This window comes from Dendropsophus ebraccatus, chromosome 9 (genome assembly GCF_027789765.1).
Source record: "Dendropsophus ebraccatus isolate aDenEbr1 chromosome 9, aDenEbr1.pat, whole genome shotgun sequence".
Classification (NCBI taxonomy): Eukaryota; Metazoa; Chordata; class Amphibia; order Anura; family Hylidae; genus Dendropsophus; species Dendropsophus ebraccatus.
This window is the reverse complement of record NC_091462.1, coordinates 111,274,631-111,302,582: the sequence shown is the minus strand read 5'-3', so window position 1 is coordinate 111,302,582 and position 27,952 is coordinate 111,274,631. Positions and strand designations below refer to the sequence as shown.

The following is a 27,952-nucleotide window of genomic DNA, read 5'->3' as shown; positions in this document are numbered from 1 at the left end:
TAGACACCATTTACAGCCACATTATTGCTCAATAGAATATTCTCCTTTTCATGACACCCTTAGACCTCAACAGGGCCTACCTCTTATTCTTCTCCAAAAACAGCAGAGGTGGACCTCTGGACTGTCCAGGTCACCTTAGGGACAGGGATACTCTGTGAGAACCCCTTGTGCCCATGATCCGTGACAAGTTTGAGGAACAATATCCCAGTGGGACCACAGGTTTCCCATTCCACTACAAGTGGCGCCACACAAGGCTGTCCAGTTGGACCTTGACACTGCTGCCCAGTATCGGCACAATACTGTATAAAGTCTGAACATAAGAAATAGTCACTGAGCAGTCTCATAGATGCCCCTTGTATAACTGTTTATAGAAAGATACAATCCTGCAAGGGAAGACATCCCATTACATACAGCACTTGTAAACTTTTTGTTGTTTTTCTATTTTTTAATGATGTGTTACATATATGCCCATAGCTCCTCCACAGGTGGCGATCACAGTTAACACAGTCGTCCTGAATAACAAGAGTGTCCTGAGTAAGGAAAAAGTCCTGAGCTGCTCCGTTACTGGATTCTACCCTATAGACATTGATATCAGATGGTTCGGGGATGGAGAAAGACTGGAGAAGAATGTTATTGTTGGTGATTTCTGGAGAAACCCCGACAGAACCTACAATGTGATCAGCAATGTGACTATACCACCCACCGAGGAGGACAGAGAGCGGAACTTCTCATGTAGAGTCCAACATGAATTTCTACAGGAGCCTCTCCAGGAAACATTCCACCTGGTGTTTAAAGGTAAAGCATATCCTGCCCTATGTATATCTTATAGAGCCTCTTCCAAGCGTGTGATGAAAATGAAACATAAACTAAGTCTTTCTTCATCTCTTACCACCCAAAAAGTTCTCAACAGCTGTAATGTTTAGAAATTATCCTTATCATCAGAAGCAATTCACTGCTTAGACCAGGGCTGCTTTTGTAATGTTCATACAGCAACTTGCAAACCTCAAATGTACGCAATCTCCTTTGATGGTTATTATGTATAAGTTTGTGCTCTATAAGGTTCTGTATCTATTATTTCTCTTATTTCAGTAGGAAATAGATCAGCTGGGATCATTGCTGCCTGTTTGGCCATTGTGATTGTCCTGATTCTCATTGCTGCTGTTCCTTTGGTGTGGAAATCAAGATGGAGATGCACAGGTAATGTGAAAGAGGTGCTAGGAAGGTGGTGATGTTACACTCTACAGGCATGGTAGACTATAGTAAGGTAAAAGAAGGGGGCTGAAGGTTACAATGGCCGTTTCAGGAAGACATATACAAATATATACCAGATTCTTTATAAAGTAAGACATGCATAAAATAGTAATTTAGTCAATAAGATTTTATTTTCCTGCGATTGTGAGTGTCCTAAAATGACCACCACAGTCATAAGAAACTCCTTTATCTAGCCAAAACCCTTATTGTGAATTTCAAAAAATTCTGACATATATAAATTATTTCATATAGGTGTATATTACAGACTTTACTCCAGCCAACATCTTGTCTTTACATAATCCTATTAGTTTTTTGTTTTTTTTTACCATTAATTGACATATAGACATTTTTCTGGTCTTGTTTCCCAGATTCCCAGACTCTAACAATTAAAAAAAATCCTTAAATGGATTTAATTCTAACAAATGTTTACAAATGTTTCTCCAAATTCTTTATGTCTCTTAAAATTTGCTTCTCCATAATTCTTTCCCTTCATCATTATCTTAATCCCAAGGTACTCCAAAAAGTCTGACTGGCTTAGTTCCTTCAAATCACCAATGAGAATCAAGATATCAGAATCTTTTGGCAAAAATACGTTTTTTTTTCCTTCTTTTTTTCAATAGAAAATTTTTTTTTAATTTAATTTCCAGCCTTTCCAGATACCTAATTTTTCCCAGAGCCTCCATGCTATCCAGCATCTACTTTACTGGTTCCTTTATAAACAATACAATGTTGTCTGCATACAAAAGAATTACATTTTTGCTTTCCTCCAAACCAAACACCTCAAATTCCGTGTGTCGCTTCACCCACACCACCAGAAGTTGAATATAAAAGGCAAAAAGTAAGGGGGATAGTGGGCACCCCTGATGGGTAGCTCTGCTCAAGGGAAAAGCACTGGAAGGAACCCCATTTATGTCTCCTCATGCTTCCGGTAGAGGGTATAATGTTTGTGTCCATCCTAGAAATCCCATTTCAAATATTCTGAGGACCTGCCGTGGGTTATCCCACTCCACCCTGTCAAATGCCTTAGTGGTATCTAGCAACAGGATGAAGCAGAACCCCAAGGCACTTATTTGTATATAAGAAGATACTTTATCATGCACCATTCTTCCTGGCTTAGATCTACCTTGTTCTTATCCCGTCAATGACATCATCACCTTAACCTTCTTCTTGCCAGCACTTTCATAAATAATTCTGTCTATATTCAAAATAGAGTGGGGGCAATAAGATGCCATCTCTGTAGGGTCCTTCCCTTTCTTTTTGATCAATACCATATTTGCCTTCCTCATCGAGTTGGGTAAAATCCCCCAAGAACAGGATTAATTTATTACCTCTCACAGCGTGAGCAAGATAACACCAGAAAAGCTCAGTGCAAGTGCAAGCCAAGATTCTTGGGACTTCTTTCCTGTAAAATATTTCCATGTCTCCTCCAACTTTGTTAAAGTGATTTCTATAGTTGACATTAATTTAATATATTTATTTAATTTGCCTGATCATTTCTATCCTCCCATTGCACAGAGCTGTAAAGATTTCCCAAAAATTCCAAAATCTCTTGGTCTATACCTACTATACTTCCTCTTGTATCATCCGGCCTTTTCATTTCTTAGTTTGTGCAATATCCTGCAATATCCTGCAATATCCTGGATTGTATTTGGATTTATTTACTGAACAAATTGTTTTCTGTCTAAATTAAACAAGAATATACAGTCTTATTGGGATTCAATGAACACCTTGCGTCAAATGACCCATCCATGATGCTGGACTGTGATACAACATTCAACTACACAGCTTACCCATCCGTAGAGATGTCCAATTCATTAGTCAATTTTCAGTAAATTACCATTTTTTATCACATTTATCAGTTTTAAGTTATTTTATTACTGATCATGTTTTACTGTCCTGACAGCCTCTGCATCATTCATAGTAAGAGACATTAAGGGTCCTCCTAAGCTGATAGATGGAGAGGAGACCACCCTGTACTGTACTGTGGACGACTACCCCGAGAGCCTGTGTGTGACCTGGCTGATAAGAAGAGCCGGACAGGAGGAGGAGGAGATCCAGACGTCTCAGATGAGAGGACATTCAGAAGAAGAGAAGGAGAGTTTACTGGATACATCCTATGTGATCAGATCCCAACCGGAGGGGCGTCAGTACTCCTCATCACTAAGCTTCATCCCCCATATACAGAGACATAGAGATGTCACCTTCATCTGTAGAGGAGTCTCCGATCCCCATAAGGAGGAGAACACGTTTCGCTGTAAGATTATATATGGTAAGATATTAGTTGTAACGCTGTGCCTAAAGCATAATGCTTTAGGTTAACCAGGTACCCTCCTCTCTGCCGAGCAGGGGGCACCTGGTTAAATATTCAAGTGTCCCATTGTTTTCAGTGCAGCTTGTACTTGAATCGAGCACTCGAGCATTGCTCAAATAAAGAGTTCAAAAGGCTCAAATAATGAGCACTTAAAGGGGTATTCCCCCCAAGAGCTTAAAAAAATAAAATGCTCCCAAACCTAGCTGGTCTTACTCACCAAGCCCCCCTGAGAATTTTGAGCCGTCTCCCGTCTTTCTAGCTGCTTCCATTCCTGAGTTACAAGTTTTTTAGAAAGCCGAACTATATCCAACATGGCTCCAGCCAGAAAACTAAAAATCTCCCATCATGCAATGCTTACGTCTGATTGGTCCAAGATGTAGCAGAGCTGATATCCACAAGATATAACAGAGTTGAGAGCGTAGCATAACAGAGTTGTGTGCGTTGCATAGCAGAGTTGTGTGCGTTGCATAGCAGAGTTGTGTGCGTTGCATAGCAGAGTTGTGTGCGTTGCATAGCAGAGTTTAGAGTGTTGCTTAGCAGAGTTGAGTCATTTGAGTGAGGGGGGCCGCAGGTCAGCCGGTGAGCCGTGAGTGGGGGGGTTGGGTGCCGTGGGTTGGGTTGCGAAGTACAATGACCCTATATATCTATATCGAGGAGGGAAGGAGAGAGGAGGTGATGGGGGAGGTGAAGATGGAGGAGAGAGGAGGTGATGGGGGAGATGGAGGAGAGAGATGTGAAGGGGGGGAGAGATGTGAAGGGGGGGGAGAGATGTGAAGGGGGGGAGAGATGTGAAGGGGGGAGAGAGGAGGTGAAGGCTTGGGGGGAGACACCACCACCCCCGTTCCCACCCGCAGCACCTCCCCCCCCCCCCCGTCTCACCCGTGGCACAGCTGGCAGGGAGTGGCGGTACCAACACCCCCAGATCCCACACAGCTCAGTACAGCACTGCTATGCGGCGCCTACTGATCGTCTGATCCCCCCCTCCCTCCGATACCAAATACATCACCCCCCCTCCCTCCGATACCAAATACATCACCCCCCCCCTCTCCCTCCGATACCAAATACATCCCCCCCTCATCAGATCTGCAGCGCCGGGCCATCTCTCAGCTTTTATCAGCAGCAGGAGCTCACAGCGTTCTGTGCGGGACAGAGCACGGTGAGCTGCTGCAGCTGCTGTGATGGAAGCTGAGAGACGGCCCGGCGCTGCAGATCCGATGAGGGGGGGATGTATTTGGTATCGGAGGGAGAGGGGGGGGGTGATGTATTTGGTATCGGAGGGAGGGGGGGTGATGTATTTGGTATCGGAGGGAGGGGGGGATCAGACGATTAGCAAGCGCCGCATAGCACCCCCCCCCCGCATCCCGGCAACCAAGCAGAGTAGTCGGGGGCGGGGGGTGCTGTACTGAGCTGTGTGGGGTCCGGGGGTGTTGGTACCGCCGCTCCCTGCCAGCTGTTCCACGGGTGAGACGGGACGGGAGGGGGGTGAGTGGGCCGAGGTGCTGCGGGTGGGAATGGGGGTTGTGGTGCCGGTTAGTCCCGGAGGGGATGGCGGGGGGGGGTGCCGAGGTGAGCTGCGGGGGGGGGGGGGGGGTATGGGTGTGCAACGTCAGGGGGCACAGTGTGAGGGGGCGAGGGGGCACACAGGTGACCTGGGGGGAGGCAGTCGGGAGACAGCAACAGCAGCTGTCAGTGTCCTCCCTCACTTTAATAGGCAGGGTTAGAAGCCAGCCCATTGAAGAGATGCAGGACACGTGATACCGTCTCGGAGGGTGAGGGCCGGGAGCAGGGAGCGTGTCGGGTTGGACTGAGAGCTGATGATTCTAAGCAAACGGTGGGGGTGAGTGCTTCTAGATAACAGCAAAACTGTGCAGAATCCGTAATAACTTTATATTGGAAAGATGGAAAGCTACGGGTGGGCAACGTTTTAATGCAAAAAAAAATGGGGGGGGGGGGATACCCCTTTAAGTGCTTGATCAGCTCTAGCTGTCTTGTGAAAAGTTCACGTCAGTAGGTTCGCCAAACTTTAATGTGAAGCTCAGGTACAAGCTGAACCTGAACTTTAATAAGCCGTTGATTATACTTACATGTCCATGTTCCCCCCCCCCCCGGGGCTTTCTTCTCCAGTCCAGTCTGGTCCAGTCGTCTTCTCCGGTGAAGGCCCACTCAGCCAATCCCAGGCTGACTGGGATGAGACAGCACCGTGGCCTGTGATTGGCTGAGCGGGCTGTCACTCTTGTCTCTAGAGTGACAGCTTGCTCAGCCAATCACAGATCTTTGGTGCTGTCCTATCCCAGTCAGTATGTTATTGGCTGAGTGGGCTGTTACTCTTGTTTTGGTAGTGACAGAATTCTCAGCCAATTACAAGTTCACTGGGACAGGACAGCACCGCGGCCTGTGATTGGCTGTGCGCACCTTCACCGAAGAAGACTACAGGACCAGAGAGCCACAAGAAGGCACAGGGGGAGCGCAGACAGGTGAAAATAAATTATTTTGTTTTGTTTTTTTAAGACGTGCGGGCCGCTCTTCCTGAACCTGTCCAAACTTTGCAAAAAGTTTGGTTTGATAGTGAACTGAAGTTACTTTTTCTCCTTACACCGTGGGTGTTTGCTCAATAAAGACAGCAACAGTACAACTGGTTGAGTGCTCTTAGTTTAGTTAGATTGTACTTATGATACTTATAATATTATATAAAAATGAGATCAGACTTTTTCAGAAACCTTGGTGATAGGAGGCCATACCTCCACCGCGCTTTCCGCCGCTGCCCACCCATTGGGCCAGCGTGGGATATGGCAGACGCTTTATAATTACGGCAATGGATTACATTTCCCCAGTTCTGCTCTAATAATACATAGTAGTCATTGCTCATTCTCTGGTTCATTTGTCAGTAAGGCCCAAGCTGTCACATCCAGTAATGAGACGTCTATCCGCCCCGGGAGAGATGAAGTATTCGCTTAATCTGGAGAAATATTATCCTAAAACCATCAACATTGTATGGACGTGTGGATCAGAAAGAACAAAAGAACGTCTATCATCCAAGGAATTACCCTCCGATAATCCTGACAGAACCTACAACGTCTCCAGTGAGGTCACAATCCCTGAGGAACGTCACAAGGATCCAGGATTCAGAATACGAGTGACGTGGGATCATGGATCTATGGAGGAAGCAGAATCCAGGGAGCTGACTATGAGGGATCCAGGTGAGAAGTTAAAGGGATTGTCCAGGGTTTAAAAAAAAATCATAGCTACTTTCTCACAAAAACAGCACCACTCCTGTCCTGAGGTTGTGTGTGGTATTACCATACAACTCCATTCACTTTAATGGATCTGAGCTGCAAAACCCCACACCTAACCAATGGATCTGTGAAATAATAATGACCAGCAAGGACCAGAAGACTGAAAGACACAGACTTTATTCACTCCTACTACCGACTTCCACTTCCCAACATCTTCCAACTTCCATAACATCTCCAGCCCAATAGATGGGATTACCATGGGAACCCTCATGTCTATGATCTGTGACAAAGCTGTACTACCTTACCCAGACTGCCCTCAAGTGTTAAAGGGGTTATCCAGCATTAGAAAAACATGGACCTTTCTTCTAGAGACAGCACCACTTGTCTCCAGGTCAGGTGTGGTTTGCAATTAATCACCTTTCACTTCAATGGAACCGAGTTACAAAACCTGCACCCAAACTGGAGACAAGAGTGGAGCTGTGTATGGAGGAAAGTAGCCATGTTTTTGTTGCGCTGGATAACGCTGCAGCGCGGTCTGCTCCCCGCTCTGTCAGTAACAAAAGATGCGCCCCATTATGAGACCATCTTATCACGTGACACCGAGTAGCGAAGACTTCTCCCGGCTCATTCACACGATTGGTCAGTATTTGAGCACTTCGACCCGGATCGCTCAAAAGTTTTAACATTTCTTTCTGACATGTCAATAGTTTTTTGTAACGACAGTGACACTGACAGTGATAAAAGCGAAACTTGAGGTATTCAGTGGGTTGGTAAAAAATGGCAAAAAACATCAGTGGTTTCAGAACCTGCAGTAATAAAACATCACTTTTATTTCTTACATCTTAAAACTTTTAAGATAAAAAGAACAGACCACTAACATGTTATATTTTTATATTACCGGGACTCAGTCATCCTTTCCTACGCACCAGCACCTATACACACTAGCCGCACACCATTGGGTTATTTTTCCCCTTTCTGTGGGTGGTGGTACCGATAGTCCGGGTGGGTCAATTGCCACTCAGGACTACCGTGACAAGAGCCCAAGGGACCCATCACAGCCCGGTAGGTCGCCGACCATTTTGGGGACTACAGCCAACCACAACACAAAGCAGGTACCAACATCCCACCTGTCTGCTGGACGAGCACTGGCGTCACGACAGTCACTATCACTGGCTGAGCTGTACAACAGAACTGATAACCTCCATCCATCAGTAGCACCATCACACTTATAGATGTGGAAAGGTCTGAACTAGGAAACAAACTTGTAGACATATGAAAGACATACTTACTTAATATAATATAATAATACTGTGTTCTTTCCTGTAGAATATGTGTGGATCCCAGTTGTAAAAAAGATTGAGATTCCCCCGATTCTGCTTCATGGCTCCCCGGCCGCCCTGCGGTGTAATATCTCTGAGTATTTCCCGGACGCAGTCACTGTGAGATGGATGAGATGTGATGGATATAAGAGGTATGAAGAGACGGACACTGCTGATCACCAGAGTATAACATCTGTTAGAGCGGCCGATAACACCTACAGCTGTACGGCCAGTCTGACCATCACCCCCACACTGGGGACACATCAGGGGGCAGAATATATATGTCTGGTGGACCATCCCTCCTTGGAGAAACCTACAGAGAGAAGGACGGGGAAGCTACAAGTCTATGGTGAGTGTATATAACATCTATAGATATATACAGTTTGTTAGGGCTGCGTAGTCGTCTCGTGCTCCGGGCTGCCGTTGCCCCTGCTCTTCCTGTTCCCCTCGCTCTGCAGAAGCCAGAGCCCACATGGCAGGGCCCGAAACTGCCTCACTGCTCCACAGTCCTGCTCTCCGTTGTCCAGGCCAGCATGTGCATCCCCGCCTCATACAGTGCGCATGCGCTGGCTGTCACAGATTTAAAGGGACAGTACGTTAATGTGCACTAACACCTCCTTATAAATTCCTGTCCTGATCCTAGTGTTGGAGCCTCTGCATGCTTTCCATAGTGTGTGGTCCCAGCTCACCCGTGATACCTGCCCTTGGTTCCTGCATGCGTTCCTGCTGCCTATGGTTTCATCTGTGAGTCCTGCTGTGTTCCCGCTACCTGTGGTTTCAACCGTGAGTACTGATGTGTTCCTGTCTGCCTAGACCTCGCCCGCCAGTGCTAGCAAGCCAAGCCAGGGGTAGCGACCTGGGGGTCACCTGCTGCACCAGGTCCATCCCACCTTGAAGTGGGCTAGATGGGCGTTCGTTTACCGGGCCTATTACACGGCCCGATAATCGTTTAAGAAGGGCTGTGTTACCGATGTCATTGCAGCCCTTGCTTAAACGATATACTTTACCTATCCAAGCTCCAGGGCTGCTCCTGCGGTCCACTCCTCCCCCCCCCCCCCGTTCCTACGCGCTCTAGCTTCAGAGCGGCCTGTCAGCTGACAGGACCCTCAGCCAATCACAGGCCGCGGCGGTCTCGGCCTGTGATAGGCTGAGCATCCTGTCAGCTCAGACAGCTCAGAGCGTGCAGGAACGGGGAGGAGAAGCGGACCGCAGGAGCAGCCCTGGAGCTTGGATAGGTAAAGTATATCGTCAGTTTCCGGCCACGCACCGCTATTACACGTAGCGATGCGTGGTCGGCGCCCGACAATTATAGGTTCAAACCTATATCAACGATCAGCCGATGACAACGATCATCGGCTGATCGTTGTCTTTATTACACAGAGCGATAACCGGCCGTATCTGGCCCTTAGTAACCTTAGACTCCGCTCCCTTTGTCATCTCTAGCAGTGGTACAGCGGATCCATGACTCCTGATGTTACACAGCTGACTCCGCCTCTATTTAAATGGGTTACATTCACTTATATAGGGTTTCTTTATACATCCTCCAAAAATAAACCAGTATATATTCAGGAAGTAACAGTATAGTTAGAGATATAGCAAGGATCTGTATACAGGAGAGGGATCTGCCGAATCCACATCCACAAAAATACATCATAATTTCTACGTTGGTGTATTTGGTTAAAAACAAAGCCCCGATGTACATGGGAGTCAGTAGGGAAATATGAAATGCCGTATACCCACATGGTGTCTTTTTATCGGTGTTTATAGGATTAGTGACAATATTTTTTTATTTGCAGCATGCTCTGGGTAGGGTGTTTTTTTTTTGTTGTTTTTCTTTTAAGAAATAGCATTGTTTATTTCAATTGTTTTTTTGTGGCACATTTATCCCCTAAGAATAAAGAATAACATGATTTATAATAATAAAAAAGAAAAATGCAGGAGATACAATACTAATTGAAAAAAACTACATTTATACAAACATCAATGAAAAACACCAGGTGAAATACCAATAAAATATAACCAAAAGCTATAAAAACTGCTGTCAGTTTTTGGGTGTTTTATGGTGTTTTTTTCAGCCCCCCAAAAAATAGCATGCTCAATTTTTGTCCAAAGGAAACCTTAGGTCTTATTCCCACGCTCTGTAGTTTAAAGGTCCTACGTAGCATGAAGCTGCGACATGGACTCAGCATCTCCTTGCATTATGTATCAATATGATGTCAGGAGAGCCAACAGTGTTTAAATCTTCGTGGCACTGTAGTGTATTGCCAGAGGCTGCCTTCAACAGCCCCTAGTAATCGATCGCAGATTACACAGATCAATGTAGTACATATGTTTTGCATTGATCCCTATGAGCAATCAGTGTAATGCTAATAAGAATCCCCCTGGGGGAATACAAATTACTGTAAAAAAAAAAAAATCTAGTGAAAAATCCCATCTCCATAAAATCACCCATCTTTTCCTATTTTTTAAACAAAAAAATATAACCAAGAAAAATAATAATTATATTTGTTATTACAGCATGTGGAATCGCTGCGAGTTTGTCTGCCCATAGTGTACAGGGCAGGGATCTGCAGCGGATCTCGCTGCGATTTCACATCGAGAAATCCGCTGCAGTTCCGTTACGTTTGAACGCACCCTTAAACACATGGAAAAAAAAAGTGCAAAACCGCAGCGGATCTCACTTCTGCGGATTCGAAGCGAGAACCGCTGCGGATCCGGTACCATTCACCATTATGATAGCACATACTCGCAGCGGGATTAACATCCTGCTGTGAATATGTGCTTTAACCCCCCGCTGTCCGCAGCCCCGCCGCCACATCCCCCATCCCCGGCCGCATCCTGCAGCCCGCATTCCCCCATCTCCGGCCGCATCCTGCAGCCCGCCGCTGAGAGAATACATTACCTGCTCGGTGGCTGCAGTTAGGCTCCCGGCTCCAGTCCCACTCAGCTGATCTGAGCGGGACCGGAGACGGCAGCCTCACGGCAGCTGCACCGCCGAGCAGGTACTGTATGCTCTCGGCGGCGGGCTGCAGGATGCGGCCGGGGATGCGGGGATGCGGCCGGGGATGGGCTGATGCGGCCGGGGATGGGGGATGCGGCCGCGGGGCTGCGGACAGCGGGGGGTAAAAGCACATATTCACGGCGGGATGTCAATCTCGCTCCGAGTATTTGCTGTCATAGGGGTTAATGATACTGGATCCGCAGCTGATCTCGCTGCGAATCCACAGAAGTGAGAACCGCTGCGGATCCGGTAAGTGTGAAGGCACTCTTAAGATCTCCCCCTATCTTCATTGTTCTCTATGAAGAGGGGAGGGGTGGAGGGAAATGAGGCACCAAAACAGGACAACAAAGAGTTAATTTACAGCTACATCACTGGGCTATCTCCTCTGACAGTCAGCACTGACCTCTCTGACTTCTGAATAGGCTTTCAGCGGCTCCCTGCTGTGTAATCCTTTGTTCTCTGCTCTCTGCTGCCACAAATCTCCCTCCTCCCCCTCCCCCTCCCCTCTCCATAGCACAGACAGGATCCGACTGATGTAAAACAGTCGAGATTTCCTGATTCTGAGCAGTGGATGAGAAAACAGAGAGGAGGGGGGACCTGGGGAAATGCTTTTTACATGCAGATAATGGCAGATTTGCCTAATAAACCCAGCTTCCCAGTTTCCTAAAATCGCCTGGACTATTGATTTCTGATTTTTTTTTTATAATGACAGTGACTCTTTAACCCCTTAGTGACCGCCATGCTGCCTTTTCACGGCGGTCACTAATGGGCTTTATTCCGATGCGTACGCCTTTTAACGGCAGACGCATTGGAATAAATCGCTCCGCTTTCTCCGCTCCGGGCAGTTTAACCTGCGAAATAAAACTGATCAAAAACACAAATCATATACAGTATATATTTGGGTTGTTACCAATCTATAAAACTATATCAATAATTATACCGCACGACACAAGCTGTAAAAAAAAAAAAACTGTACCAGAATAGCTGTATTTTATCAATCCACTTTAGAAAATATGTCATAAAAGAGATCAAAAAGTCATATACATATAAAACTTGGTATCAATAGAAACTACAGATCTTCCCGCATAAAATAAGCCCCAAACCAGCTCTGTCGCGCAAAAGATTAGAACGCTATGGGATCTTGTTTTTGTGGGTTTTTGCTAGGAAGATAGTTTCTATTGCGCCAAAGCGGTAATAGTTAAAAAAAACAACCTATACAAATGTGGTATCACCGTAACCATACTGACCCAGAGAATACATGTATTATGTTATAAGTGACCGCCGCCATCACTGTGAACAGACTGTTCACAGTGATGGATAACTAAAAATGATCATAGCTCCATTCTCTCCACCACCGGAGGTGGCAGAGAGTAAGGGGCAATGATCGGGGACCACCCGGTGTGGTCCCAGTACAAGTGATCAGCGGTATATACTATATTTTTTAGAAGCAAAAAATTTCAAAGTTCGTAAAGTGCACATTTTTCAAATTTTTTATATTTTGATGTTTTTCACAAAAAAACACACAAGACAGTGACTAAATTTTGCCACTAACATAAAGTACCATATGTTACGAAAAAACAATCTCAGAATCGCTAGCATACGTTAAAGCATCACTGAGCTATAAGCGCATAAAGCGAGACAGGTCAGATTTTGAAAAATGAGCCTGGTCATTAAGGCCCAAATAGGCTCGGTCCCTAAGGGGTTAAATACAACAGGCCGTCCCTCCCACCGGGTTGTCATCCCATTGATTGGACACACTTACCTCACATTATCTGCTAATCCTACAGGTTCACATGCGTTGCCACTGTATGAGATTTGATCCTCAATACATAAATGACCCGGCCCAGTATTTTACCCTCATTTTCTTTTCTTTCTCCATTCTGGGATTTTGTGATAATCTGATGTAGTTTGAGGCTAAAATAAAGCAGAAATATAGAAAATTCTGAAGGGTTCACAAACTTTCAAGCGGCACTGTAAGTCTAAATACAAGAAGGATAGGGATGTAACTACAGAAACAGACCAGTAATACTTCTACCACATCCCACTCCTCCCAGTACAGACACTGGTCTAAGCTTCTCCTTCTTCTCTTCCAGCTAAACCCCACATGTTGGCGCCCATAGAGATCACTATGGCAGATTCATCTCGTGTTCAGTTCTCTCTGACTCTACAGAAGTTTTTTCCTAAAGATATAAGAATCTCCTGGGAAAATGTATCCAAAAACCGTGTATTGTCATCTGAGGAAACATTCAGCACACAGGACGGATATCTCACATATAACATCACCAGTGTCCTCCGGATTCCTGTTTATCTATTCAGAGATCTACAGATAAAGATTATTGCAGAGTGGAAACACAAGACTATGGAGACACCAGAGACAAGAGAACTAAGTATCAGAGGTAACAACTATCTCTCTTCTATCTATCTATCTATCTATCTATCTATCTATCTATCTATCTATCTACCTATCTATCTATCTATCTATCTATCTATCTATCTATCTATCTATTATCTATCTATCTCCTATCTATCTATCTCCTATCTATCTATCTATCTATTAATCTATCTATCTATCTATCTCCTATCTATCTATCTATCTATCTATCTATCTCCTATCTATCTATCTCCTATCTATCTATCTCCTATCTATCTATCTATCTATCTGTCTATCTATCTCCTATCTATCTATCTCCTATCTATCTATCTATCTATCTATCTATCTATCTATCTATCTATCTATCTCCTATCTATTATCTATCTATCTATCTATTAATCTATCTATCTATCTATCTCCTATCTATCTATCTATCTATCTATCTATCTATCTCCTATCTATCTATCTATCTATCTATCTATCTCCTATCTATCTATCTCCTATCTATCTATCTATCTATCTCCTATCTCTCTATCTATCTATCTCTCTATCTATCTATCTATCTCTCGCTCTCTCTCTATCTATCTATCTTCTATCTATCTCCTATCTATCTATCTATCTATCTATCTATCTATCTATCTATCTATCTATCTATCTATCTCTCGCTCTCTCTCTATCTATCTATCTTCTATCTATCTCCTATCTATCTATCTATCTATCTATCTATCTATCTATCTATCTATCTTCTATCTATCTATCTATCTTCTATCTATCTCCTATCTCTCTATCTATCTATCTATCTATCTATCTATCTATCTATCTATCTATCTATCATCTATCTATCTCTCGCTCTCTCTCTATCTATCTATCTTCTATCTATCTCCTATCTATCTATCTATCTATCTATCTATCTCTCTCTCTCTCTCTATCTATCTATCTTCTATCTATCTCCTATCTATCTATCTATCTATCTCTCGCTCTCTCTCTATCTATCTATCTCCTATCTATCTATCTATCTATCTATCTATCTATCTATCTATCTATCTATCTTCTATCTATCTATCTTCTATCTATCTCCTATCTCTCTATCTATCTATCTATCTATCTATCTATCTATCTATCTATCTCCTATCTATCTCCTATCTATCTATCTCCTATCTCTCTATCTATCTATCTATCTATCTATCTATCTATCTATCTATCTATCTCCTATCTATCTCCTATCTATCTATCTCCTATCTATCTATCTCCTATCTATCTATCTATCTATCTATCTATCTATCTATCTATCTATCTATCTATCTCCTATCTATCTATCTCCTATCTATCTATCTATCTATCTCCTATCTATCTATCTATCTATCTATCTATCTATCTATCTATCTATCTATCTCCTATCTATCTATCTATCTATCTATCTATCTATCTCCTATCTATCTATCTATCTATCTATCTATCTATCTATCTATCTCCTATCTATCTATCTATCTATCTATCTATCTATCTATCTATCTATCTATCTCCTATCTATCTATCTATCTATCTATCTATGGGGATTGAGATCTTCTTAGTAAGAACTGTGCCCAGATTTATCAGACTGTGTAAAAGAGAAACCGGCATACACGTCCCATACTAACTATAGCTTACCTTTCGTTTTTTTTTTTTAATTCTTTATTATTTATAATTTTACATAAAAAAGACAAATAAAATACAACATTCCGCATGTACAAAGCCGCATGTTACATATACAGCATGCCGTTTTTAGTACATACATATCATACATAAGAACATGCACATTTTCCCCCGCCTATCCCCCCACCCAGGCCGAGGGCCAAAAAAAAAGGGAAAAGGAAAGAAGGTAAAGGAGAAGCCCAAATCCTTGGTTAGTTCTTCTACTTTACCAGTTAGCCCATTTCTTTATATATTTCTCTGCCTTCTTTCCTTCTCTCTTCCTGCCCTCTGTTCTCTTGATCTTTTTCACCTAATTCAACCATTTATGCTTGGTTGGACCTGCAGGACTCCTGTCCCTCAGAATAGGAATAATCTTCTATGTCCTTATAGCTCCATATCCTCACCTAATGCTGCCTCTTCTACACTCACTTGTAACAGCTTTCATTTTTAGACTTGGACCCTGCGCTGTGATTGGTTGCTGAAGGACGTTTATACCAGTTTCTGGGTCTGAGAAAACGTCAGTAAAAGCATGAGAGGTCGCGGTGCTGGTCACTTATTTGGTGGAAATTTTGAGTTTTTCTAAATGTTAAAGGAGAAGTCCAGTGAAATTTTTTATTAAACTATTCTATTGCCCCTCAAAAGTTATACAAATCACCAATATACACTTATTACAGGAAATGCACAAGTGCTTTTTTCCCCTGCACTTACTACTGCATCAAGGCTTCACTTCCTGGATAACATGGTGATGTTACTTCTTGAATAACATGGTGATGTCACTTCCTGGATAACATGGTGATGTCACTTCCTGGATAACATGGTGATGTCACTTCCTGGATAACATGGTAATGTCACTTCCTGGATAACATGGTAATGTCACTTCCTGGATAACATGGTAATGTCACTTCCTGGATAACATGATGATGTCACTTCCTGAAAAACATGGTGATGTCACTTCCTGAAAAACATGGTGATGTCACTTCCTGGATAACATGGTAATGTCACTTCCTGGATAACATGATGATGTCACTTCCTGAAAAACATGGTGATGTCACTTCCTGGATAACATGGTAATGTCACTTCCTGGATAACATGATGATGTCACTTCCTGGATAACATGGTGATGTCACTTCCTGGATAACATGGTGATGTCACGTCCCGACTCCCAGAGCTGTGCGGGCTGTGGCTGCTGGAGAGGATGATGGCAGAGGGATGCTTAGTGTCCCTCCAGTGCCCTGTGTCCCTCAGTGTCCCCCTGCCATCATCCTCTCCAGCAGCCACAGCCCACACAGCTCTGGGAGTTGGGGTGTGACATCACCATGTTATCCAGGAAGCGACATCACCATGTTATCCAGGAAGCGACATCGTCATGTTTTCCAGGAAGTGACATCACCATGTTTTCCAGGAAGTGACATCACCATGTTATCCAGGAAGTGACATCACTATGTTATCCAGGAAGTGACATCACCATGTTATCCAGGAAGTGACATCACTATGTTATCCAGGAAGTGACATCACCATTTTTATCCAGGAAGTGACATCACCATTTTTATCCAGGAAGTGACATCACCATGTTATCCAGGAAGTGACATCACCGTGTTATCCAGGAAGTGACATCACCATGTTATCCAGGAAGTGACATCACCATGTTATCCAGGAAGTGACATCACCATGTTATCCAGGAAGTGACATTGCCATGTTATCCAGGAAGTGACATCACCATGTTATCCAGGAAGAGACATCACCATGTTATCCAGGAAGAGAAGCCTTGATGCAGTAGTAAGTGCAGGGAAAAAATCACTTTATGTGCATTTCCCGTAATAAGTGTATATTGGTGATTTGTATAACTTATGGGGGACAATACAATACTTTAATAAAAATTTTTGCCGGACTTCACCTTTAAAGTTGCTCAATGATCCTATTTTTACACAATTGATAATACTTCAGACATGTATTACAGATCTGCCCTGGCGGCCACATGTTGGATCTATCAGTGTCCCCAAACTGGAAGATAAGACAAAAGCCACCCTGACCTGTGATATATCCGGATACTTCCCTGATCTTCTATCTATAACCTGGTTCACTAAGAAGGACGGAGACCTGACTGCTCTGCCCATAGGATCATCAGAGAAGGACAGAACCTACAAGATGTCCCATAAGGAGAAGAGACAGAGAGATAACACTTACTCCTATGAAGCTTCACTGACTTTTACCCCAATAATAAGTTCAGACCAAGGATCAGAAATCATCTGCAGAGTGGATCATCCCAGCCTGGAGCGTCCCATAGAGAGGAGCACCGCACCCCTACACATAGGTGAGGGGGTTATATAATACAATGATATTACACTGTGACATAAGCTCTGTATACAGGATGTCTCTGGGGTACATGATGGGGGGAACCACACATAGCGCCCCCTTGCAGTATCTGGTGTAATAAGGATTATCCTGCTTCTAGTGCAGATGGGTAAGAAAATATTTAGAGCAGACACTGAACAAGCAGATTGTACAGAATTAGTAAAGTCGTAATATTCCTTTTAATTATAAATAATGAACAATTCTTAGAAATGATAAACTAAAAAATCTTTGAGGAAAGCCTACAAGTGTGCGGGCATCTTGGGGAAGGATCAGCAAGTTAGACCAACCTGACCTGCTGATGTGTCCATACTGTAGAGGAGACGCCGAGGAGGAAGGTATACTTGGGTGAGACCATTAGGAGCACTGCCCGCCCCATAGTGTCAATCCGACCCCAGCCAGCTCTCTCCTTTCTAATGATAAGGAACGGAGCAGGCCGGCCGGGGGTGGATCGGCTCTATGGGGCGGGCAGTGCTCCTAATGGTCTCACCGGATTTTGAAGAAAAAGACTAACTGCACCAGAGCGGCGCAGAGGAGGAAGTATGAGACCTTCCCTCTTCCTCGGCGTCTCATCTACAATAGGGACATATCAGCAGGTTGGAGTCCTCTAACTTGCCGATAGTTCCCCTTTAAGATCATTTACACTGGTTTCTATACAACAGAGATTTAAAAAAAAATAAATAAATAAATAAAATAAAATAAAGTGCACATCCGGGTATTGTAAGAAATTATAGATGTGTGCATAATAATTGTCTTTCTTTATACAGTAACTCGCCATCAGCTGCTTTCATCTGCACAGTTGAAGCCAGTAATAGGCTATGTTCACACACCAATTTTCAATGGCCGTTATTTGAGACTCAAAATAACGGCCGCTGTTTGCCATACTTTTACTATGGACTGTTTGTTTTACTCCTAAAGATGTGAGATATTGGAATATCACATGGGTGCTGGACATCTTCTCTTTTTCTCATTACAATTGGTACAATATCTCAGTTGAATGACGTCCGCTTTCAACGCCCTTTTGGGTTCCGCTATTTTTAAAGGTCCATAGAATTTTGTGGTAAAAATAAAAAAAAAGGCCAAAAAAAGGAATCTGTGTGTGAACAACTTAACATAATGTCCAATAAATGTCATGAAAACTATCTGACGGCCGCTATTCATTGTGTGAACTAATGGCCGTTGTTTCAATAGACTTTAATGGAAATCATTGAAGACTGAAGATAAGTCAGTATTGAGTATCAAATAATGGCCGTTATTTTACTAAGGACTGTGTGCGAACATAGCCCTAGTGTTGTGTCTCCAGGGCAATCCCTATAGGGTCACTTGTCATGTGTTGTGGTGACTCCCGTAATAAAGGCTCCGGCTGGAGGAGACAGAGCAGGATGTACAGAGCAGGAAGGAGACAGAGCAGGGAGGAGACAGAGCAGGAAGGAGACAGAGCAGGGAGGAGACAGAACATGATGTACAGAGCAGGATGTACAGTGCAGGATGTACAGTGCAGGAAGGAGACAGAGCAGGATGTACAGAGCAGGATGCACAGAGCAGGGAGGCGACAGAGCAGGATGTACAGAGCAGGAAGGAGACAGAGCAGGATGTACAGAGCAGGAAGGAGACAAAGCAGGATGTACAGAGCAGGAAGGAGACAGAGCGGGAAGGAGACAGAGCAGGAAGGAGACAGAGCAGGATGTACAGAGCAGGAAGGAGACAAAGCAGGATGTACAGAGCAGGAAGGAGACAAAGCAGGGATGTACAGAGTAGGAAGGAGACAGAGCAGGGATGTACAGAGGAGGAAGGAGACAGAGCAGGGATGTACAGAGCAGGAAGGAGACAGAGCAGGGATGTACAGAGCAGGAAGGAGACAGAGCAGGGATGTACAGAGCAGGAAGGAGACAGAGCAGGATGTACAGAGCAGGTAGGAGACAGAACAGGATGTACAGAGCAGGATGTACAGAGCAGGAAGGAGACAGAGCAGGATGTACAGAGCAGGTAGGAGACAGAACAGGATGTACAGAGCAGGAAGGAGACAGAGCAGGGATGTACAGAGCAGGAAGGAGACAGAGCAGGATGTACAGAGCAGGTAGGAGACAGAACAGGATGTACAGAGCAGGAAGGTGACAGAACAGGATGTACAGAGCAGGAAGGAGACAGAGCAGGATGTACAGAGCAGGGAGGAGACAGAGCAGGGAGGAGACAGAGCAGGATGTACAGAGCAGGTAGGAGACAGAACAGGATGTACAGAGCAGGAAGGTGACAGAACAGGATGTACAGAGCAGGAAGGAGACAGAGCAGGATGTACAGAGCAGGGAGGAGACAGAGCAGGGAGGAGACAGGGCAAGATGTACAGAGCAGGGAGGAGACAGGGCAGGATGTACAGAGCAAGGAGGAGACAGAGCAGGGAGGAGACAGGGCAAGATGTACAGAGCAGGGAGGAGACAGGGCAGGATGTACAGAGCAAGGAGGAGACAGAGCAGGGAGGAGACAGGGCAAGATGTACAGAGCAGGGAGGAGACAGGGCAGGATGTACAGAGCAGGAAGGAGACAGAGCAGGATGTACAGAGCAAGGAGGAGACAGAGCAGGGAGGAGACAGGGCAAGATGTACAGAGCAGGAACGAGACAGAACAGTAAAGATACAGAGGAGGAAGGAGAGAGAGCAGAATGTACAGAGCAAGGAGGAGACAGAGCGGGATGGAGACAGAGTAATAGAATATTTCCTTATATAATCTCATTTGAGTGATAATTTTTCGTGTAAAAACAGCGAATGATCAAGCGACAAGTGAGAAATCGTTCATTGTGATCTTTCAACGTGTTCTCAAATCATTTGCTGAAAGTTCGTAGATTGCTTCGTGTAAACAGTCTTTCACAGATTCACCATATGTGTGAGATGGGTATAAGCGATCTTAAAAACAATCGCAATAACGATTTTTCTAACAATTTATTCGTCTAAACGCTGATCGTTATAAAAACCAAATTCTTGCTTCAAAATCGTTAAACGATCCATTTGGCGAATTATTGATCCGTGTAAAAAGACCATTAACCAAAAAAATTGGACAAATTTTATCAAGGCCCGTGCTTCGAATGATACATTTTTTGCATGGTCCAAATGGTTTTTCGAAGCGTGGGAAAAACAGAAAAAAAAATAAGGCAGATTGTAAATATGCCGCTTAATCATTATATTATCTAAGCTAGTTGGGGTTTATAATGAGATTCTATAAGGAACAGACCCTTTTCTACGCTTATCCTTGTACAATTTCAGGGCGATTGTGTTTTGCTAATATTTGTGTAATGTAATGAATCAGATGGAAGCTGTGATGTGTGACTAAAAAAGACACATTTTCGATGCAGTACTGCGCTGTATAAGAGCGGCCTTTGGCTTGTTGATCTGGTTTTGGAGCTAAACCCAAAAGTGGATCCTAATGAATTAGATAATAAAAAGATGCAGAAATGAATCATTTAATTAGCGTCCAGCCATCCCTTATTGTGTTACTGCAATGAAACACCAACATGTGCAAACATAAATGCTATGTGTGAACGAGGCCTTACACTGCACACCAGGAGTGGATTAGCAAAAGAGTAGAAGCAGCGCCTGTCATTTATATTATCTCATTCATTGTGATCCACCCCGGGTTGTGGCTTTAGTACTGCACCACAAAAGCTGCAATAAAACAGAGCACACTAAAGAGTAGATGGAGGTAAAGTATCCAATATCACATATCTGTGAGTGGTGAAAGTATGTGAACCTGCAGGATTAGCAAATAGTTTTAAGGTGAATGGTATAAATATATATATATATATATATATATATACAGTAGAACATGTAAAACAGATGAAACAAACAACGAGAAACAGCTGAATCTGTGATATTATAAGTTACTGTACAGTATAGCAATACTGTATAACCCTGATAACACAGCAGCTGGATATGTGATATATAAGTTACTGTACAGTATAGCAGCATGTGGTGTATAATGTATAGTAACTGTATAACCCTGATAACACAGCAGCTGGATATGTGATATTTAAGTTACTGTACAGTATAGCAATCAGCATGTGGTATATAATGTATAGTAACTGTATAACCCTGATAACATAGCAGCAGCTGGATATGTGATATATAAGTTACTGTAGAGTATAGCAATCAGCATGTGGTGTATAATGTATAGTAACTGTATAACCCTGATAACACAGCAGCTGGATATGTGATATATAAGTTACTGTACAGTATAGCAGCATGTGGTATATAATGTATAGTAACTGTATAACCCTGATAACACAGCAGCTGGATATGTAATATATAAGTTACTGTACAGTATAGCAATCAGCATGTGGAGTATAATGTATAGTAACTGTATAACCCTGATAACACAGCAGCTGGATATGTGATATATAAGTTACTGTACAGTATAGCAGCATGTGGTATATAATGTATAGTAACTGTATAACCCTGATAACACAGCAGCTGGATATGTGATATATAAGTTACTGTACAGTATAGCAATCAGCATGTGGAGTATAATGTATAGTAACTGTATAACCCTGATAACACAGCAGCTGGATATGTGATATATAAGTTACTGTACAGTATAGCAATCAGCATGTGGTATATAATGTATAGTAACTGTATAACCCTGATAACACAGCAGCTGGATATGTGATATATAAGTTACTGTAGAGTATAGCAGCATGTGGTGTATAATGTATAGTAACTGTATAACCCTGATAACTCAGCAGCTGGATATGTGATATATAAGTTACTGTACAGTATAGCAGCATGTGGTATATAATGTATAGTAACTGTATAACCCTGATAACACAGCCGCTGGATATGTGATATATAAGTTACTGTAGAGTATAGCAGCATGTGGTGTATAATGTATAGTAACTGTATAACCCTGATAACACTGCAGCTGGATATGTGATATATAAGTTACTGTACAGTATAGCAGCATGTGGTGTATAATGTATAGTAACTGTATAACCCTGATAACTCAGCAGCTGGATATGTGATATATAAGTTACTGTACAGTATAGCAATCAGCATGTGGTGTATAATGTATAGTAACTGTATAACCCTGATAACACAGCCGCTGGATATGTGATATATAAGTTACTGTAGAGCAGGCATGTCCAAACTTTTTTCGAAGAGTGCCAAATTTGATGAAGTGAACATGTGCGAGGGCCGACCATTTTACATGCTACATGCTATATGCTTTATAACACAGGCAGATAATAGCAAGCTGGATACCTGGGGGGCCGTAAAAGTTCGGAACGCGGGCCGCAAATGGCCCTCCGGACGGACTTTGGACATGCCTGCTGTAGAGTATAGCAGCATGTGGAGTATAATCAGTGGCGGATTAAGGATACCATGGGCCCCGGGCGGTTCAGAAATTGTGGGCCCCCTGCTAACCACACTCCCTCTAGCCCTGTCCCCACCCCACTAAGCTCTGCCATACAGGAGGCTGCTGCCTAAGGGACACTTCAGCTGATAATGAAAAGGACTTACAGGAGGCGGCTTCTCTCCATGAGGACTTACAGGAGGCGGCTTCTCTCCATGAGGGATGTTTTGCTAAATCAAAATTGTTCATTTTTCCTTTTCCTTTCCATCTTGCTCAGAACATCATGAAGACTTCCCCGGCCATGACTCGTCCCCACAGGATCTGCCAGACAAACATTTTAGACTCCTCACTCCAGCATCATCCTCATCTCTATACAATGTCCACATCTACTTCACACAGTTACCGTGCTCCCTCTCTCTCCTTCAGTAGCATCCCCCCATATATATAGCCCCCTCAGTAGCATCCCCTCCATATATATAGCCCCCTCTATAGCATCCCCTCCATATATATACATAGTATATAGCCCCCTCTGTAGCATCCTCTCCATATATATATATATATATATATATATATATATACATAGTATATAGCCCCCCTGTGTAGCATCCCCTCCATAGTCCCCCTGTGTAGCATCCCCTCCATAGCCCTCCTGTGTAGCATCCCCTCCATAGCCCCCCTGTGTAGCATACCCTCCATAGCCCCCTGTGTAGCATCCCCCCTGTGTAGCATCCCCTCCATAGCCCCCCTATGTAGCATCCCCCTCTGTAGCATCCCCTCCATAGCCTCCCTGTGTAGCATCCCCTCCATAGCCCCCCTGTGTAGCATCCCCCCTGTGTAGCATCCCCTCCATAGCCCTCCTGTGTAGCATCCCCTCCATAGCCCCCCTGTGTAGCATCCCCTCCATAGCCCCCCTGTGTAGCATCCCCCCCTGTGTAGCATCCCCTCCATAGCCCCCCTGTGTAGCATCCCCTCCATAGCCCCCCTGTGTAGCATCCCCCTGTGTAGCATCCCCTCCATAGCCCTCCTGTGTAGCATCCCCTCCATAGCCCCCCTGTGTAGCATCCCCTCCATAGCCCCCCTGTGTAGCATCCCCCCCTGTGTAGCATCCCCTCCATAGCCCCCCTGTGTAGCATCCCCTCCATAGCCCCCCTGTGTAGCATCCCCCCTGTGTAGCATCCCCTCCATAGCCCCCCTATGTAGCATCCCCCCTCTGTAGCATCCCCTCCATAGCCCCCCTGTTTAGCATCCCCTCCATAGCCCCCCTCTGTAGCATTCCCTCCATAGCCCCCATTTAGCATCCCCTCCATAGCCCCCTGTTTAGCATCCCCTCCATAGCCCCCCTCTGTAGCATCCCCTCCATAGCCCCCCTGTGTAGCATCCCCTCCATAGCCCCCCTGTGTAGCATCCCCTCCATAGCCCCCCTACGTAGCATCCCCTCCATAGCCCCCCTGTGTAGAATCCCCTCCATAGCCCCCTATGTAGCATCCCCCATCTGTAGCATCCCCTCCATAGCCCCCATTTAGCATCCCCTCCATAGCCCCCTGTGTAGCATCCCCTCCATAGCCCCCCTGTGTAGCATCCCCTCCATAGCCCCCCTGTGTAGCATCCCCTCCATAGCCCCCCTGTGTAGCATCCCCTCCATAGCCCCCCTGTGTAGCATCCCCTCCATAGCCCCCCTGTGTAGAATCCCCTCCATAGCCCCCTATGTAGCATCCCCCATCTGTAGCATCCCCTCCATAGCCCCCTGTTTAGCATCCCCTCGATAGCCCCCCTGTGTAGCATCCCCTCCATAGCCCCCTGTGTAGCATCCCCTCCATAGCCCCCCTGTGTAGCATCCCCTCCATAGCCCCCCTGTGTAGCATCCCCTCCATAGCCCCCTGTGTAGCATCCCCTCCATAGCCCTCCTGTGTAGCATCCCCCATCTGTAGCATCCCCTCCATAGCCCCCTATGTAGCATCCCCCCTCTGTAGCATCCCCTCCATAGCCCCCTACTAGCATTCTCTCCATAGCCCCCCTGTGTAGCATCCCCTCCAAAGCCCCCCTGTTTAGCATCCCCTCCATAGCCCCCCCTGTGTAGCATCCCCTCCATAGCCCCCCCTGTGTAGCATCCCCTCCATAGCCCCCCCTGTGTAGCATCCCCTCCATAGCCCCCCCTGTGTAGCATCCCCTCCATAGCCCTCCCAGTGTAGCATCCGCTCCATAGCCCCCCCTGTTTAGCATCCCCTCCATAGCACCCCTCTTTAGCATCCCCTCCATAGCCCCCCTGTTTAGCATCCCCTCCATAGCACCCCTCTTTAGCATTTCCTCTATAAGACCCCTATTTAGCATCCCCTCCATAGCCCCCTATGTGCAGCATCACCCCCCATGTTAAAAATAATAAAATCTTACTCACCTATCCCAGCGCTCCACTGCAGCCTCTCTTCTCCTGGAGCTGCAACCGGCTGTTGCAGCATGGCGACGTCGGTCCTCTTCTACGCAGGCTTCCGCGCCGGCGTACGACAAGGAGTGACGTCAACGGTCTCTAGCCAATGGCAGCAGACGTGCCGCGTGCAGGCACGTCTGCTGCCATTGGCTCTGCTGTTTAAAGGGGCAGAGCAGGTCCGTCAGGGGAGAGCTAAGTGCCGCGACGGAGGGGGGCGGTTTCCAGGCCCGGGGGGGGGGGGGATCCAGGGACAGCGCGCCACAGCAGCACATCACTCAGGGGCCCATTGGGCCCCGAAAGTGATGTGCTCCTCTGAAACCTTATGCAAAGTTATAATGTGGACGGCATGGGCCCCCCGGAGCCTCGGGCCCCGGGCGGCCGCCCGAACCGCCCACATTATAATCCGCCACTGAGTATAATGTATAGTAACTGTATAACCCTGATAACACAGCAGCTGGATATGTGATATATAAGTTACTGTACAGTATAGCAGCATGTGGTGTATAATGTATAGTAACTGTATAACCCTGATAACTCAGCAGCTGGATATGTGATATATAAGTTACTGTACAGTATAGCAATCAGCATGTGGTGTATAATGTATAGTAACTGTATAACCCTGATAACACAGCAGCAGCTGGATATGTGATATATAAGTTACTGTACAGTATAGCAGCATGTGGTGTATAATGTATAGTAACTGTATAACCCTGATAACACAGCAGCAGTTTATAGATACAGGTTGGAACTGAAGATCCCCATAATGCAGTAGTAAAGAAGGGGGTGTGTTCAGCATGGATCATTCAGGAATTGAGAATCCCAGAGCTGTGCAGGAGGACAGTGACAGCATTTTTCTATACAGTTTTGTCTATAGCTGAGTGTAAGTGCAGGCATATTATAGCAGCAGTGTGTATAGCTGAGTGTGAGTGAGTACAGGCATATTATAGCAGCAGTGTGTATCGCTGAGTGTGAGTGCAGGCACATCATAACAGCAGTGTGTATAGCTGAGTGTGAGTGCAGGCACATCATACGATTAATGGAGAGGATGAGAAACACAAGGGCTGACAAAGACTGCAGGATGCATGAGGGAATGAGCAGGGCAGATGTGAGCTCATTAAGGCGTTACAGCAATGAAGAGATTACCTCCACAGTCCTGTCCCCTGATGCAAGCCCCAGCCTGAAATGGATCTGCTATGATTTGGAAGGTGAGGGAGACTTCCTGGGTCAGAGTACAGGGCTGTAGACCCCGCTATGCAGACCATATCCCTCCCCCACTCCCCCTCCCACCCAGTACAGGGAGCTCTTAAACCAAAGCAATGCTCTTACACCAAGTCACAATTTTAAAAACTGTGAGCTCTTAATCCAAGTTACTTTTAAACCAAAGTACCACTGTATATATATCTATATCCTGAGGAAACCACCTCCCCTTCCTTTTTCATCCGTTTTTTTTCATTGATCTCCATTATAAAAATAAACGGATCAAAACACATCCGTTTTTTTTTAAAGTACACTAAAACCGTAGATGAATTTACTTTTTTGTATGTTAAAAAAATGGATGTGTTTAGATCTGTTTTTTTTTAATAATGGAAGTCAATGGAAAAACGGATCAAAATGGATGCACACAAATGCAAAAAGGGATGAAAAAAACACATTGCAAAAATGTAGTGTGAACCTAGCCTAACACTCAACAGAAAAAGCTATTAAAATACATACATTATATGGATTCAAAGGCACGCCATTTGTAGAGCCTGACCATGGCTCGGCCCCTGACATTAACTGTAGCAGCGGCCAGGTCCGCGGCCGGCTGCATAGGTTATAGGTTACCATTGGTCCGGCTGGTTGCTAGGGGCACGCCAGGGGGGAGATTTATCAAACATGGTGTAAAGTGAAACTGGCTCAGTTGCCCCTAGCAACCAATCAGATTCCACCTTTCATTTTCCAAAGTGTCTGTGAGGAATGAAAGGTGGAATCTGATTGGTTGCTAGGGGCAACTGAGCCAGTGTCACTTTACACCATGTTTGATAAATCCCCCCCCAGGTGTCTTAGTTCACTGTAATGCTGACTGGCAGGTGTAGCTGGTGACATTTTGCTTCTATTGGATATTGTGTGCATCTTCTGTCCCTTTAAGATATGAATACTGAGCCGTGATTGTTTGCTATTGGCAAATCACTCCAGCTATGATCCCCGACAGATTCAACGCTTCGTATCCTTACCATCTGTCCTTATTTCTGACGCTTCGTATCCTTACCATCTGTCCTTATTTCTGACGCTTCGTATCCTTACCATCTGTCCTTATTTCTGACGCTTCGTATCCTTACCATCTGTCCTTATTTCTGACGCTTCGTATCCTTACCATCTGTCCTTATTTCTGACGCTTCGTATCCTTACCATCTGTCCTTATTTCTGACACTTCGTATCCTTACCATCTGTCCTTATTTCTGACGCTTCGTATCCTTACCATCTGTCCTTATTTCTGACGCTTCGTATCCTTACCATCTTTCATTGTTTCTGATTTTTGCTGTTTTACAGGTATTACATGGCGGCATTAACAAGAAAAGCACAAAAGATAAATAAGAGTTCGGAGCCTCGGGGAATATTTATATTTCACAAACGACAAAGCTATTTATATGCCTTATATTATATTTATATTGGTTTGCGATTCCATCCTGTATATTTATACACCTTTAGGC

The 27,952-nt window shown here is 44.7% G+C and overlaps 2 protein-coding genes across 2 annotated transcripts in view; both read left to right on the top strand.

Moving 5' to 3' along the window:
- The window catches only part of LOC138801502 (programmed cell death 1 ligand 1-like), a 144,809-nt gene that overhangs the window by 4,170 nt on the left and 112,687 nt on the right, over positions 1-27,952 (top strand). The gene's annotated exons all lie outside the window — the stretch shown is intronic.
- Positions 174-27,943, top strand: LOC138801034 (uncharacterized). The gene is made up of 9 exons (XM_069983431.1): positions 174-219; positions 475-795; positions 1,090-1,197; positions 3,155-3,520; positions 6,448-6,759; positions 8,122-8,463; positions 13,209-13,511; positions 17,115-17,468; positions 27,792-27,943. The coding sequence occupies exons 1-9, from the start codon at positions 174-176 to the stop codon at positions 27,809-27,811; spliced, it is 2,172 nt and encodes a 723-aa protein (XP_069839532.1). The 3' UTR covers positions 27,812-27,943.